Here is a 15,694-nt window from a genome sequence, read left to right on the forward strand (position 1 = left end):
TTAGCAAGATTATGCTCAAAATACTTTGCAAAACAAGCATTACAAATTAAAATAATGCTCAAACCTTTCGTCAAGTGTAACTTTTCATTAAATATATTTGTAACAGGATACAAGGCAAGGCTGCACAGAAATGTGAAAATCATGGGTTTTCCAGGCCTGTTCTCTGCATTTATTTCTGATTTCCTCTTTCCTTCCTGGAAATGCACATACTCATCTCCAGTCCTCTTAGGTCAGGTTTGTGAGCGTTCCCATGTACAAAACTGATAATAGAAGACCAGCATTCAGTTTTAAGTTCGCTCAAGGTCTCTTCCAACTCTCATTCCATTTAATCTAAAGCCAAAATAATTCAGTCAAACAATTAATGTATGCTACTAAACGTGCTTTATAAAAAAACAGGCATGAAAGGAGTGATAAAATGCAGTGTACAGCTGTAACAACATCAGGTTATAACACTCACTGTTAAAAAGAAAAATACTTTCATATAAAAACACCCAGTATTTGGAGATTTTCCAAACCAGAAACAGGTTCAGAGTGAGAGCTCTCTTTATTCTTCCTGTGCCAGTGCACCTACTTTCCTCCATAAAATCTTGTAGGTCATGTAGGTGTTGCTGATGACATCCAGCCCTTACACAAGCGGATTTGGTACACATTTTAGTACCATGGCCGGTTACGTTCATTTATATCTGCCAATACCTAACACCTCTCCCCTTTGTTTAATGGACACTAAATACTGGTTGCTCCCAGGTGAAAATATTTATCAGCTGGCTGAATCTGTGAGGGTTTTAGGAGCCTGATATTGTGGAAAAACCTGTCATCGATGTGTTCCTGTAGATCAGTATGGAGGAAAAAAATAAGACAACCGGTAAGTCTTTAAATTAAAAAAATAGAAATGAAAAAATAAGCAGTTAATCAAAATCAGGATGTTCGTTCTATATATATATATATTTTAAAAGGTTGTATAGGAATAACAAATACTGCTTTGGTGATTCACCACCTCCAAACTGAGCCTCACAAGGATAAAATGGCCGATGTAGCAGAAATCCATGATTTCCAGGCAATACTACCTCCTAGTGGTCGCTTCCCGAACTCAATTTAAGGAGGAGAGTTTAAATAATGATTTAAAGAGGAAATAAAATCATTGTTCCCAAACTGGGGGGTTTAAAAGCACTTTCTGTTGATCTGAATTAAGACTGCGAGATTAGATAGATTTTTAAAACATTAAAAACTTTAATAAAAGCAGAATAAAACATAGGGGGTGAGCTGAACACATGAATTTCAAAAGATTTTAATCTAGGCAAAACAAAAAACAAAAATAGAAAACAAAAAGAAAACTGGGACGGGAAAGTGGGGCAAGAGTACAGTGAAAACAGTCCCTGACATTTCTCAAAACAATAAACAAAAGAGAGCAAAGAAAAAAAGTTTTAGGGTCAAGAAGCTGAAGAAATCCAGTCCCATGCTGCCGCACACTGCCACAAACTTTACCTAAAACCCTGAGTTCATGATGTGAAAACAGGCAAAACTGACGGATCTGCAAACCAAACAATCGATTTTTTTTCCTCATTTGAAGCAGTGACTGACAAAAATTATACTTAAAGAATTCAACATAACAAAATACAGTTCAATAATTCACAATTCTTAGTATTAAAGTCCATAACGTGTGGAATAAGAGGACAGAAGGGAGGTCCTGGTGGGGGGTGGATGGGATCCAGAAACAGGCTGGGTGATGGGCGCCGCTTCTTTTTAATTGAACTCGAAGACCACCTCTCACCCCCTACCTGGACATGTGTAGCTCATGTGTGTGTTTGTAAATCAAGTCCATTTCAATTAGAAATGAATCTCTCATCGTTTGAGGGCGCCATTAGTAGCCACTGCCAAATGCACCACCCCTGTTATAAGGAGCCCCGCTCCGGTAAGAAGAATAGTTGCCCCCCTTCATTGCTCCATAACTGGAGTGCTGCTGTCCATAGCCGTCCCCAAAGTCCCCATTGCTGTACCCACCACCCATCTGGCTGTCGTATTCGTCGTATCCCCCGTAGCCTCCGTAGCCATCTCCCCCGTTATAGCCCCCGCCGTAACCGTAGCCACCTCCGTAACTACCGCCGTAGCCTCCTCCGTAGCTGCCGCCGCCGCCTCCTCTTCCGCCGCCGTAACTCTGCATCCCTCTCCCTCGACCCCTTCCTCCCCGGCCGCTGGCGGACATTTCCTGCTTGGTTAGAGCCTTTTTCACCTCCACCTTGTTCCCGTTGATGGTGTGGTATTTGGTCAGGACTGCTTTGGTGGCGGAGTCGGTATCCTCGAAGAAGACAAAGCCGAAGCCTCTCTTCCTGCCGGTTTGCTTGTCGGAGATGATCTCGGCCTTCTCCACCGCGCCGAATTGCGAGAAGTACTCGGTCAGGTTCTCCTCAACGATGTGGTCTTTCACGCCGCCAACGAAGATTTTCTTTACATTGGCGAGTATGTCCGGGTTGTTGGCATCCTCTCGCGCTATGGCCCTTTTCACCTCCACGTTGTTGCCTTCGACGACATGTGGCTTAGCGGCCATTGCTGCGTCGGCCTCCTCCGGCGTGGAGTAGGTGATGAAACCGAAACAGCGGGAACGTCCGAGCTGTTGGTTCATGACCACCACGCAGTCGCTAAGGGTGCCATACTGCTCGAAGTACTTGCGGAGGCCTTCATCGGTGGTCTCCACGTTCAATCCCCCGACAAAAAGCTTACAAAGTTTGGATGTCATGGTTTCTCCGGAGGATGGTGCGCAGCTCAGACCGTCCCTCTTCTTCAATGAACAGACGTAAGGGCGGGTCGTTTCACTCATGTCTTCGTAAGACGTTCCTCTCGCTGATTGGTCACCTTAAAAACAATCATCCCCTCACATTCGGCGCGCGATCCGCGTCACTGTCCTGTTGCCTTCAAGTCCCATCGGAAATCTTAATTTCCCGAAAAAGGACCGCGTGAATTTCGACCTTTGTTTTTCTTCGAATACAGTAAAAAAGCTAACCCCCCGAGAAATTCATTTTACTTATATTACCGGCCGTATACTTTGCTGTAGAAACACATAAAACGTAAATCCGTGTTTTATTTTTGTGTCACACTTTAGATCCACTGGGACAAAATATATTTTTTCCAAGTGTGTACGTGAACCACTTTCAACCCTCATATGAACGAAACTCATAAGTGCATATTAGCGCTGCACAACTGGCTGTTTTAGCCTATTTCCAGCAATTACAGCTGTAAAATGCAGTCATTTCGCTGTTTAACTATTCTGATCAGAGAAAATCTGAAGTCGCCTACAGCCTTAATAATTTAGGTGAGCTGGAGGCAGTCGATTCACAATAAATGAAACTTCTCAGCGCCCCTCCCCCAATGTTCCTGGAACATGATTTGAGCCCGACAGAAGCGAATAACTCCCATTAATCACATACTCTGACACACGAAAAGCATTTTTCCTGTGAAATTCAGCTTCTTATTTTGATCCACCTAATTTCTGATTTACAAAAATGACATTCTGAAAGGGCACATTGTGGAGATTGTTTTGCAAGCCATTTAAACTTCAGTGTTAGTGGTTGTGCAGATCTGAAATGTAAATTATGCAAATTAAATTCTATGTCAATTTTCACTAGTGGTAACTGTAATGGGACATAATTTATTCATTATAACACATACACACTGTGTTTTGCAAACATATTGCGAAACACCAACTGTAGCCAAGTTAAAATATATTTAGTTAAAAGGTACCACCAAGGGATTCTTATTACTATATTGCCACTATTGAACTATTATTTCAACTAGTTATTTAGTCAAAACATATAGCGATGTGCAGGCACAACCAAAGTGGAAGGAGACCAAATAAGAGTGGTGTGATGGGCAGACCTCCACAAGGCACCTTCAAAACTGCCACAGTATGTGCTATGCATATGTAAAAACCATGAAATCCAAGCTGTATAATGGGACACATGGGAGGGACAGTAACGAGGGGCACTCATGTTTTATACAATTCCCCTTAAACAAGCAAATTTATCAGCTTTACATCACTGGTCTCCCCACCTCTGCAAACCCTCCACCCAAGAGATTGAAAACAAGCAATCAGACTGCCCTTAGTTTAAAAAAAGCAACATAACAGACATCTTGATATACAAAAATATATTGATTTATTGTGAATTCATAAAAAGAAAGGCCAACATAAGTTTCCTTTTGCTACAGGGTGAATAGAATTCGCCAAGCACCATCATCCTATAAAAAAGGTAAGAGAACAAAAGCATAATTTACACTCATGACCACATCAAGCAGTACTTTTTAAATCAGCACAAAACCTTTGATTAGTTTTCCTTTTTATTATTTAAACCCTAACAAAGACTTAAGATTGGGAGTTTTAGTCATGTCTTGTACTGAGATTTTCTAGTGCTTATTAAAGCCAAGACATCAAGTATTGTCTTGCATTTTATCATTAAAGTGCTCTGTTTATAAAGTTTTAAAAATGATCTTTCAATTAATCTGAGGAAACTGCTTCAAGAACCACAAAGACCAAGAGATTTACTTTTAGACAGTGGTCAGCAGACTTAAAGCAGTGCTGGAAAAACCAAATAGGTGATCATTAACCTCATACAGTCTACTTTGTGTAGATGACTAGTTTGGTTTCCAGTGTTTGTTTATGCAAATTCTGAGTCCATTATGGCTTTTAACGGATACCAAGTGGCATTATCTCACCTCTGTTCAATTATATATGACTAATGTTCATTGTCAAATGTGGAGGCCACTTTAACAGTTAGTCCACTTTGCAGCTGTTGAACATTTTAATAATTTATGTAAGAGAACTGAGCTGCAGTGGGGTCTGCCACCATCTCCCATATTGTTTCTTTTTTTTTTTTTTTCTTTTTTTTTTATAAATTCCCGACCCCTTCCGTTTACTAACCTGGCATGTTTTAATTTTACAACTATCCATTACCACATTAAAATCCAACAAGTGTATAATTTTAATTACTTATGTGCAAGTCAGAAAAAAAATTAAACGTGTAGGGAGTCTGTAAACAAATGTAGGTCAACCGTGTTGTTTACCAAGATCCACTAGATTTTTACTGGTCTTGCAAAACAAGTAAAACCAGAACTACGAGAGCCACTTGAACAGTTTCCCTTCTGCAAAAACCCCACAAAGCATTTGAGAGAATTGAAACGCATTTTAAAAAGCTTAAAAATTAGCAGCTTCAAATGTTAAACACTTTAGAAACGGTGCCAAAATGCACATTCCCTATGAACATCAGTGGTTTCCAACCAAGATGAGGAATTAACTAGAAAATTCTCAGACTTTACTTCAATTTTATTTGGGCACTTCGACTCAATGCCAAGTTGTCCTTTCATAGAAGGACTCATTCTGGTATTAAACCCAAGTTAAATAGATGAAGGTCAAAACTGTAAAAGCTCAATAAAAACCAAAGAGAACACACTAATGAAGACTAAGTAGAAAACACTTTATTTTAGGTGTCCCAGACCAAAAAGGCTAGAAAACCCTGATTTGTGATTCAGTACTTTTTTTTTTTTTTACAAATACATAAAAAGTCTACACTGGTAGCACTGGGGTGCTGCATAAGTCACTGGAAACCCAGTAACAGTTCACATTAACATTCTGCCTTTGACCACACCGGGGGAATCCTCTGAAAACTGACTTCACCTGTGGGGGAAGAAGGCACAACCACTCTTTGGTCCCCCCTGTCAGCGTGGAGAGACACACCCCCATCGTTTCGGGGGTTACCGTCCTCGTGCCCAGGTTACAGAAGCAACCTGGAGGAGATGAGAAAAAAAGCAGGGTGAGATTGTGCACTGAGCAAAGCTTTTCTGGAGGAGACTCCAATTTACTTGTTCCATTATTTCATTTAATTATGGAACAATACTTGGGCCCCCTTCCAACCCCCATCAAAAAATAAAAATTAAGTAACCCACCCACCCCTCCCTTTTTATTTTAAGATTAGCTATATAAGACGCTGATAAATTAAATAATGGCACACGTGTGCACCATCTCAAAGATATGCCATACAATGACCAACACAGAGTGAAGACAGGTTGATTTACATACCTAGTTTGCTGGATGTGGATATCCTAAAGAGATATTTCAGACTCCTATCACAATCGACCCCAGGTAATCAACAGGGTCCTGATGTAGCCTACAAACAAACTGCTACGGCTATTTTGGCTGGGATAGCCTACTGGAATAAGAGTAAGAACACCTAAATGTAGGAATAATCAAAGATAAATATCAGAGCCCTCATGTCCACATAAATATATGTATTCAGAAGAAAAATAAAGAGTTATTAGCAATATCTAAAAACCACATAATTTTAAAACAACGTCACACCCTACAAAGCCTACATGCATTGGCTGTGGGTAGACTACAACCATTAACCATTTCACCCACCTGAGTGTAAGGGAATAAACTGTGGGAATGATGCCATGTAACTAAAGAGCAACAAGGTGATGCCACTTATATACCTGTGGATGAACTTGAGGAAGCCTGGTTAAATAAGTAAAATAACTAAGCTAAGTGGTATAACGTTTTATTTAAAATGAACATACATGAGCATAGCAAATTGTTTTTTTAACAGTAGGTTTTGTTCTCCAGACATGAAAGTATACAATATACATTAGATATTGCTACAGGTAAAGGAAACATGAACAATATTTAGACTGAGACTGGCTGAGAGGTTTGGTACAATAAGGGAGAAGGAAACAGTGGTCCTGCATCCCGTCCCGCCTTTGCTGAATGACCCAATAAGTAAATAATACATATGTCTGTTATCAATAATGACATAGCTATGAAAAACCATGAACATGCTTTCTCATCCTCATACATTGAAAAGTCACACTAAGTTTTCTGCAGAAAAAACAAAATCGAAAACGAACTGCTTTAAAATGCAAATATTAAAAATAAATCAGAACTTGTCAGCAAAACAATCCTACATCGAAAAAATCCAAAAACAACGAGTGAACGCAAATAAAAAATAAATTCAACTCTAGACGACAACTAGTACATAATAAAAAGCGATGTTATTCTTCGTCTTAATGTGTCCTAGTTGAACGGCAACAACCGCTTCTCGTTATAATCAGGTGTTCTGGGAAGTGACCTTCCTACCTGTTTGGGTTTGGAGGTCTTCGTAATGATTTGGGGGGTCTTTGTGTCCGTATCTCTGCCATGGTTGGATTTCACGGCAGACGCCCCGTTACTGGCTTTGACTTTTGGCGTCCAATTCCGGGCTGAGGGGAGAGGGCAATTTGTGGGAAAATGGTGGGGGTTGCTTTCCGTCATGCAGTTTCATTTAATAGCCGCCGCCGCCGCCGTAGCCCCCCTTGGGTAGCCGCCACCGCCGCCGCCTCTGGTGTAGGGAGCTGCGCTCCTCTGGCCGCCGAAAGGTGGCCCTTTCATGGGGCCATAGCCAGAAGGATGCTGGCCATAGCCGCTGCCAAACTCATTGTAGCCGTTGCCACCGCCATAGCCACTTCCCTGATCGCCATAGCCACCCCCATATGGTCCGCTGCCGTAACCTCCGTAGCCGCCACAGTTGTAGCCTCCGCCATTACCGTAGTTGTAGTTTCCGCCATAATCCCTGCCGCCGTAGCCATTTTGATTTCCTCTCATGCCTCTACCGCCTCTACCTCTCGGCGTCATAGAGGTTCTGTTGGCTGCCTGCATCTCCTGTTTGGTCAGGGCTTTCTTTACCTCAACTTTGTGTCCTTTGACGGTGTGAAATTTCACGACAACGGCCTTATCGGCCGCGTCGTGATCGGTGAAGTACACAAAGCCGAAGCCCCTTTTCTTTCCGGTCTCCTTCTCTGAGATCACTTCGGACTTCTCGACCTGCCCGTACTGGGAGAAGTATTCGGTGAGATGCTGCTCTTCGATGTCGTCTTTTAGACCGCCAACGAAGATTTTCTTCACCTTAGCGAGGGCCTCGGGCTTGTTTGCGTCTTCTCTTGCCACGGCTCGCTTCACTTCGACCGCGTTGCCGTCGACGGTGTGCGGCCTAGCCGCCATTGCCGCGTCGGCCTCCTCCGGCGTGGAGTAGGTTACAAAGCCGAAGCAGCGGGATCGCTGGAGCTGCTTGTTCACGACGACAACGCAGTCAGTGAGCGTGCCGTACTGCTCAAAATGCTTGCGCAGGCCATCGTCGTCGGTGTCCACGTTGAGCCCACCGACGAAAAGTTTACAAAGCTGGTCGGTCATTTTTGAAAAATGGCGAATCAATTACACCCAAACACCCTCAACAATGCTCTGATCTCAAGATGGAGGTGGGGGAGAACGCAGCTGTATTTATATCGTACGCGCTGTGACGACACGCTAGGCTGACTATTAGCACCGCCTTTTCCGGTCCACTATTGTTTCTTTTCTAGAAAAAGAGACATGAAAAAGACTGAAAATACATTAAGAAACCATGATTTAAAAACACTTAACGACAATGAATAGTTTTGACCATGCTACCTCTTTCTCACGTATGAGCAAACCACATCGATCTCAAAAACTTTGACCTTAAAACATGGAGGTGGGAAACCTTGTTATGTATTGCATATCACCTCTTAAAAATGATGAATAACGTTATTCTCATTATTTTAAACAGAGTCTGAGGCTATAACCCAATAAATCTGATGAAAAATAGGATTTATCCATTCACACTTATTCCCTTTTCCATCTCTTGGAAATATGGCATTGGAAGATTTGCTAATGAAATTAAAATTTTTATATTTGGTTTTCTCAAGGTAAGAAACTGAAACTGAACAGGCTCCCAAGTAGTGTGGGAAATTGTAGCAGACAGTATTTTTCACTAATTTACAGATTAAGCAGCAAATGAGAAAAATACTGGATTGCATCTCTCTCTCTATATATATATATGCCTGTTATTAATCTGGAGAAGAAAACACTGTCAGTGGCTGTGTTTTCTGCAGAAGTTGTAGGTTTTGGTTGTTAGAAACAGCAATGACAGATAAGCCAATTATACTGCCTATTTTTTCCTCTTATCTTTCCTGCCAAGTGATCAAACACAAAGACCAACTCCCCTCCCTCGAATCCTGACGTCGTCAGGCTATGGAGATGTAGTTTCAGGTGAAAGACACAGCACTTGATTTAATTACCATGTGCAGAGAATAACCACACCTACCAACAGCTTATGGTAATGCAGATTTCAGAGCAGACAGCAAACAAAGAAACACCAAAATCAAAGTTTACTGAAACCTTTATGAGGCATATTGCTCATGAAACAATCCCCATTTCTACTCTACCAACACAAACACACACAGGACAGTCTGTGTCTGCACAGATACAGCGCCAAACCATAGATGAACACAAACGAGGCGACTTTTGGTTTGCTGATAAAACAACAGATGGAAGAAAGGACTGACCACAAAACTGATGATGTTACCCTGGATTCTTCGATTACTAAGGGTGTTCAGGCTTGATTTTCAGTTTGACCTTTAGGTCTTCCATTTCTCCATATTATTTTATATCACAGTCCTTCTATAGTACGTTTGAAAGCCATAAAGGTTGAATGTGACTCCTCTCCTCCTCTTGACTTTGTAAGGAAAGACAGTCTTTACCTTCAGTAAAGGCATGTGCATGAATATGAAATGAAATGCAGCTCATGGTCGTAAAGCCTGTTATAATGGTGCTGCAAGCAGCTTCAACATAGAGTACAAGACTGGTAACGCATCGCCATTGTCCTTCTCTTTATTATCGAGGCTTCATTGGGAAAATAGTTATGAAATTCAGACTGTGAGCAACGTCCAGTTGACTAAAAATCATCCAGCATGTCTTTTTTTAAAGGCAAAATTTCAAACAAACTGAAATAAAGCGTCAACACTAAACCTGTAACACCAAAAATGGGAAGACTGTTTTGTTTTGTTTTTTTCACTTGGAAGCAAAAAACATCAGAGATGGTTTTCTTGTTGGAAAATTTAGTAAATTTCTTTACAGGAGAAAGTACCGATTAATTTATATTACTGTCTCTGAAACTACGAACTTCTCCATATATGAGAAATTATAGGCAAAAACTGCTTAACTTGAGGATATCGAAGGCTACATCAGGTTTATAACACCCGAGAAAACACTCAAATTTATACAGCAATCTGTGCAGATGGCAAATATTTTGTTTTTTTAAAATTACATTTCTCTAAAACTCCTGAATTTATAAATGAAGATCCTACCTAATATTTACATTAAAACTGAAGCCTTTTGTAGCCCAAAACATCCTCCAGTTTCAATCGTGAGGGAGATAAATGTAATTAATCTAGTTGGGTAGTTTAAAGGAAGCATTTCAAAATATTCCCTAACAACCCACAAAAACATGGCTAGAAGACAAATGATGCAGACAGCATGCACCACAGGAGGAGATGTGACTAGGAATGTATGTTCACAAAAAAAAGGCTCAAATCTTGTGTTAATGGTTAAATCAGCGAGTTAACACGTTTCTGCCACGTTATTTTCAGTAACAAACAGCATTTGTAAAAGGAAAAAAGTCAAAAGTAACCTCAACAGGATTTTATTCGTTGTAGTAAAATCAAACATCTATCTAGCAGTTTTTCCACTCTTCAGTCTTTTTCTCTACTCTCTAATCTTCAGTGTGAAGGCCTGTAAGATAATGACAATGCTGACAGTCCATGTGCTTGAATGGATCAGATTAAACAACTTCTAGCCACATCTAAAACAGAGTCTTAAAGGAGAAGAGCCCAGTTTGTCAGATAAAATGGAGGGGTGGGGGGCACGGGGTCTGGATGGGCTAACTTGAGCTGATCATGTAGAGGGATGGGTTGGGGTGGTGGAGTCTCCATGGACAAACCCATTGTAGGTTTTGTCTGTGGGAGCAAGAAGGGCACTGGATCACAGCTCCACAGGTGGCTCTGAGCAGGCCGGGTCACAGGTGATGGGCGACGGGCCGTATCTGATGTGGTTGATACTCAGAAGCGTCATCCGAGCAATCACATGATGTACACCTTCTCCGCCTGAGAGAAGTTGAAGACTTCTTTGGTTCTGGGACACACCACTTTGTCATCTTGGCGAATGGACAGAAGAGACTGCAAGAGATAATAATGAAATATCAAAGAGTGTTTAATAAAAATCATCCCTTAAGACTGCATTTTAAATTGCTTCAACATGGATGGAAGCACCTTTATACAGTCCCAGCTGGCATCATGCAGTTTACTCACATTGTAGCCGTAAACATATCCATTAGGCAGCATCATGGGAGGGTTGTTTTCATTCATGACCTCTCCAGAGATTTTACAGACTAGTCTGGAATTGGCGCAGTGGGCCATGGGTAGAGGCTGAGCCAACTTGTTAAGAGATTTACTGCACACTGGGCAGTCTGGGTTTTTAGAGGTGCCATCCTCCTTGTAGCACTGACTGTTTTGGAAATGGGAGTTAAGGATTAATGCTGTTTAGGGAATAACTCACAGAATAGACCCTCCTTAGAACAAAAACACTATCCATCTTCATATAGTTTAAGGAGCTGAAATGACAGGGTTAAGAGTAACCACACACTGGAAGGATACGGTGTCTTGATGGCAGACAGACCAGCCTGCAGGGTGATGGTGAAGACAGAGTTGTTTCCCAGCTGATGCAGTCTGTAGTTGTCATATCGGAACTGCTGGATCAGCATCTTCCAGCGGGCTGGATCCAACAGATCCTGATAGATCAGAAAGAAAAAGAGAAAATAAAAGGAAGATTTTTTTTTTTACAACTGCATTTCTGAAAAATTAATAAATAAATAATCAAGTCTTTAAAATCCATTATCAGAAATTTTGCACAGGGGGCTTTTATAATTTGTACAATATAAAAAAAAAAAAGTCTGAATTAAACAAAAATGTCTACTTTTGTGTATAAAAAGCATAAATTTGTCTTTGGTCTGCACATGGTGAAATCAGCTTAAAACACAATGAAGCTACATTTGAATGAGCATTGGGTATTCCACGTCAATGTGGGTTAAACAGGAGACAATGCTGAGTTTTGTTTACACAAATAGATCGCAACTCATCACTGTTTGTATTTAGTTTCACAGTTATGTTTATTTGTGATGTTCTTGTGATATGCATCTATTTTACTCTCCTAGATCAGTCTCTAACCAGTCCACATTTTCCAACATTTAGGTTAGCCAGGTTACTGCTGTGGCAACCCAGCGAGCCAACAGGTAGAGAAACATGAGACAGAAGGACCATTAGGTTTTCCAACCTTCATGTATCATGTGTAGAGTGACAACTTGTCCTTAACATGACAGTGAAGTTGCGGGAGATGGTTGTGTCATTCACCACTGTAACCTGTATAACCTGAATAACGAACTGAAAGCTCAACTCTTCAGTGTGACACTATAATCATTAGTTCATGTGCTGTTAATGGTAAATGAAACGATTTTTCAGACCACAAGTCCTGCAAGTCACAACAGCTCATTATACAATAAAGTACATTTAGCTGCCTAATAGAAAAGATCAAAACGATACTGCTAGTAATAATAATGGATTGCATTTATATAGCGCTTTTTGGGACCCCTCAAAGCGCTTTACAATACCACTATTCATTCACTCTCACATTCATACCCCGGTGAAGGCAAGCTACAGTTGTAGCCACAGCTGCCCTGGGGCAGACTGACAGAGGCGAGGCTGCCATATCGTGCCATCGGCCCCTCTGGCCAACACCAGTAGGTGGTAGGTGAAGTGTCTTGCCCAAGGACACAACGACCGAGACTGTCCGAGCCGGGGCTCGAACCGGCAACCTTCCCATTACAAGACGAACACCCAAGTCTTGAGCCACGATCGCCCCAGATACACCTACTAGATACACCAGTAGTTTTAATTTTTTTAAAATAGTACCCACTTTAGATCATCTGCTTTGATAGATATCGACTTGCTCTTTTTTATAGATTTTTTTTCATAACTTTGTTGTATTTTTTTTTTTTTTTGCTTAAACATGTAGATAATTAACACTCAATAACTGAGCAAAAGCCTAAAACAAAACTGGAAGCTAGCTAAAAAGAAATAACACACAAACCAGAAAAGAAACACTTTTTTATAAACAAAAGGCTTTTTTAATGGAACTGAAAATTATTAACCCACAAATGGCTCCATTCAAAAACACCCCAAAAATAAAAGTGAAAAAAAAAAAAAGATGCAGCAGGCTATTCCACACCTTTGCCTGTTTAAAGCTTGAGTCAAATTCCCCTGGTTTGAAGTCATCATCTTAGGCGATCAATCTTGGAAGTCCAAGTTATTTTCCCAATTTTCAAAGTAAATATCATTATTGAATTTGAACCCTGCTTTTCTTTCAGATAGCCTCTGTCTCACCAATACATATTTCGACTGGGTATTTGAATGCAGAGGGTTCAGTATCTTTCTGCGGCGCAACATAATTAGCATCAGACCAATAGGCAAGTTGATGTTGTTGAGCTGCATGGAAATATACTGGACCCCCTGATGCTTGTCTTCACACTGCTCACACAGCACCAATCTTAACACATCCTCAGCCATCAAACAACCCTGCCCCCCACGACCTCCAGCTAGGGGGCACCCTGTCTGGTTAGTAATGTTGGGACACCACAGGGTGCACCTTAGACTTCACGTATAAAACGAAATTTATGGTCAAGCAGAGGTTTGTTGTCCTCTCCATTCCAGGAGAGCAAAGTTATAACATACAAAGAGCTGAAATTTCAATGTGTAAAACAATGAAACATGTGCACTGCAGCCACTGTCTGAGCTTTTTGTGCTGTATTTTTGGTGGCAACGCAGCAAATTGATTCACAAGGCTGGAACATCATTGACCATATTTTGGGGGGGGGCATAAGATTCCACACATATTTATCACATTTATCTTCTTGGCGCTGTTTCTAAGCTGCTTTTATAACAACAACAACAATAATTATAATAATAAAAGCAACACTATTACACACTTTTACTTCCTCCAGAGTCTATTACAGTAATGCTCTCTTTGCTGGGCCACCTACAAAAAGAAAACAAAGAAGCCCCAATGAAAGTCTTAGACGCTGACTTGGTCTTTAATCAGCGATGTTGATTTCAAGTGAATTGTGATTAATGCTTTTTCCGAGAACAGCTGAGACTCTAGGCTGTAATCCTATCAGTAATGTAACTGAGTTGTCTAAATTAATTACAGTTTAATCCTTTTTAATTACCCCTGGCAGTATTTTTATTGAGCATGATTATATTTATGATTACTTTTATTATGATCATAAGTAATCATGACATTGAGGAAAAACACTATGATAATAATGACAGCTACTTTAATAGCATACTGGCAGGGAAGAGAGGCTGTTTCTGTAACTCTGGCACAAGCAGCTGGCACAAACACTACAGTAGTCTGGCTTGCCTAAAAGCGAAAAAAAAAAAAAGCCAAAGGCTTTTTGAGAAAAAGCCCTGGTGACAGTGTGCCATAGTACAATTCAGAGGATGTTGGAGTGGAAAATTAAAAATAGCAGTGCCACTGAAAGCCTGAAGTCTAAAGCTGCACAAAGAAGGAATTGAGTTTATTTTTGTAAAAGACAACGGAGGCCCTCTGGTGGCTGGTCTGTGTCTGTAGCGCTTTCTCTTTACTTCAACACATGAGAAGTCAGGGTGGTTTGTTCACAGCTCTGCCCAAAGTGGTACCAATATTTCCATGAGGACAGACACATGGAATTTAAAGTTTTTGTCAAAATTTTCCCAAGTGCTTTTTTTTTTTTTTTTCTAAACAGAGCAAGAGATTTTCAACATAGCATTTCTAAACATATCAGTTTTCTTTAGAAAGCATAAATTATCTATATTTGCACACAGAAACAAAACAAAAACGACCAGGTCAACATTATTAGCCTGACTGAAAATATGACCTTTTTATTGAGCCAAAGCACAAACCACTGCTGTGTAACGACTTCTGATCAAATAAAATGATATCCTTGTAGACATTCACACTGATAAAGACCACTAATCTTACCTTGTATGGAGAGATGTGTGTATCTGATGGAAAGGCCAGCATGCCCATCACCTGCCGAACCTCATCCAACTGTCCACCCTCTGCTTGGCTGAAGTGCTTTCTGGCATGTCTAATACACACAGAGAGACTCACAATCTCAGTAACGCACATGCTGCAAATGTGGAAATACACAAGTAAAAGGCTTCAGGTGAAAAAATTATTTGTGTGTGTGTGTGTGATTTAAGTACCGCACTGCATCCATGCGTTTGTTTTGTCTGATGAGCTCAATGAACTCCTGGATTCTCAGACTGAACTCAAGACAACTCTGCCAGAGAAAGGAAAGATGGAAGAGGAGGCATCGAGTTTAAAAAAAATGAGGCAACACCCCCATGGTTAATTAATAATGTCCATGGAAATTGAGACAGAACAAACAGCAAAATGACCTGTTAATATTTTACCATCTAAATGGACTGAGCAGGGGAAAAATCCACATCTGTTACCAACTGGAACTATAATTTTTCTGATTTACATATTGCCCAACTGGCAAAAAGCTAAAGCTAAACTAAACCAAATTTTACTAATGTTCTCACGAGAAAGAAAAACAAAGCCACGTCCATATAAATAATTAACAGCCAACAAGTCAGATTATTGACTCTCGTCTGAATTCTACTGAGGACTCAGACCCTGTCTAATAAAATAATCTTAGGATTAAAATGGGCACTTGCTGGGATTCTCAGCAGAGCAAAAACTACAAGAAAAGCAATCAAGACTTAATTTTTC

General features: G+C 40.6%; 3 protein-coding genes across 3 annotated transcripts in view; all 3 read right to left on the reverse strand.

Moving 5' to 3' along the window:
• Nucleotides 1–1,203: 1,203 nt before the first annotated feature.
• On the reverse strand, nucleotides 1,204–2,827 carry LOC100704680 (heterogeneous nuclear ribonucleoprotein A0). The gene has a single exon (XM_013270308.1). It carries the CDS (start codon nucleotides 2,810–2,812, stop codon nucleotides 1,859–1,861), a length of 954 nt encoding a protein of 317 aa, XP_013125762.1. The 5' UTR covers nucleotides 2,813–2,827; the 3' UTR covers nucleotides 1,204–1,858.
• A 3,696-nt stretch (nucleotides 2,828–6,523) lies between these two features.
• On the reverse strand, nucleotides 6,524–8,279 carry LOC100695023 (heterogeneous nuclear ribonucleoprotein A0). The gene is given in 2 exon segments (XM_019364187.1): nucleotides 6,524–7,331; nucleotides 7,334–8,279. Coding segments are annotated over 2 exon segments (903 nt in total). The 5' UTR covers nucleotides 8,204–8,279; the 3' UTR covers nucleotides 6,524–7,298.
• A 1,404-nt stretch (nucleotides 8,280–9,683) lies between these two features.
• The window catches only part of maea (macrophage erythroblast attacher, E3 ubiquitin ligase), an 89,364-nt gene continuing 83,353 nt past the window's right edge, over nucleotides 9,684–15,694 (reverse strand). The window contains exons 8-12 of the mRNA XM_013270307.3: nucleotides 15,163–15,239; nucleotides 14,936–15,044; nucleotides 11,518–11,651; nucleotides 11,173–11,368; nucleotides 9,684–11,040 (exon numbers count right to left, since the gene is read on the reverse strand). Coding sequence (XP_013125761.1) covers nucleotides 10,945–11,040; nucleotides 11,173–11,368; nucleotides 11,518–11,651; nucleotides 14,936–15,044; nucleotides 15,163–15,239 — 612 coding nt within the window. The 3' untranslated portion in view covers nucleotides 9,684–10,944. The remainder of the gene's footprint in view (nucleotides 11,041–11,172; nucleotides 11,369–11,517; nucleotides 11,652–14,935; nucleotides 15,045–15,162; nucleotides 15,240–15,694) is intronic.

This window comes from Oreochromis niloticus, linkage group LG2, assembly GCF_001858045.2.
Source record: "Oreochromis niloticus isolate F11D_XX linkage group LG2, O_niloticus_UMD_NMBU, whole genome shotgun sequence".
NCBI classification, from domain to species: domain Eukaryota; kingdom Metazoa; phylum Chordata; class Actinopteri; order Cichliformes; family Cichlidae; genus Oreochromis; species Oreochromis niloticus.

What these genes read in the sequence shown, in the direction of transcription:
- LOC100704680 (XM_013270308.1), bottom strand. Translation starts at nt 2,812, where the DNA reads ATGAGTGAAACGACCCGCCCTTACGTCTGTTCATTGAAGAAGAGGGAC.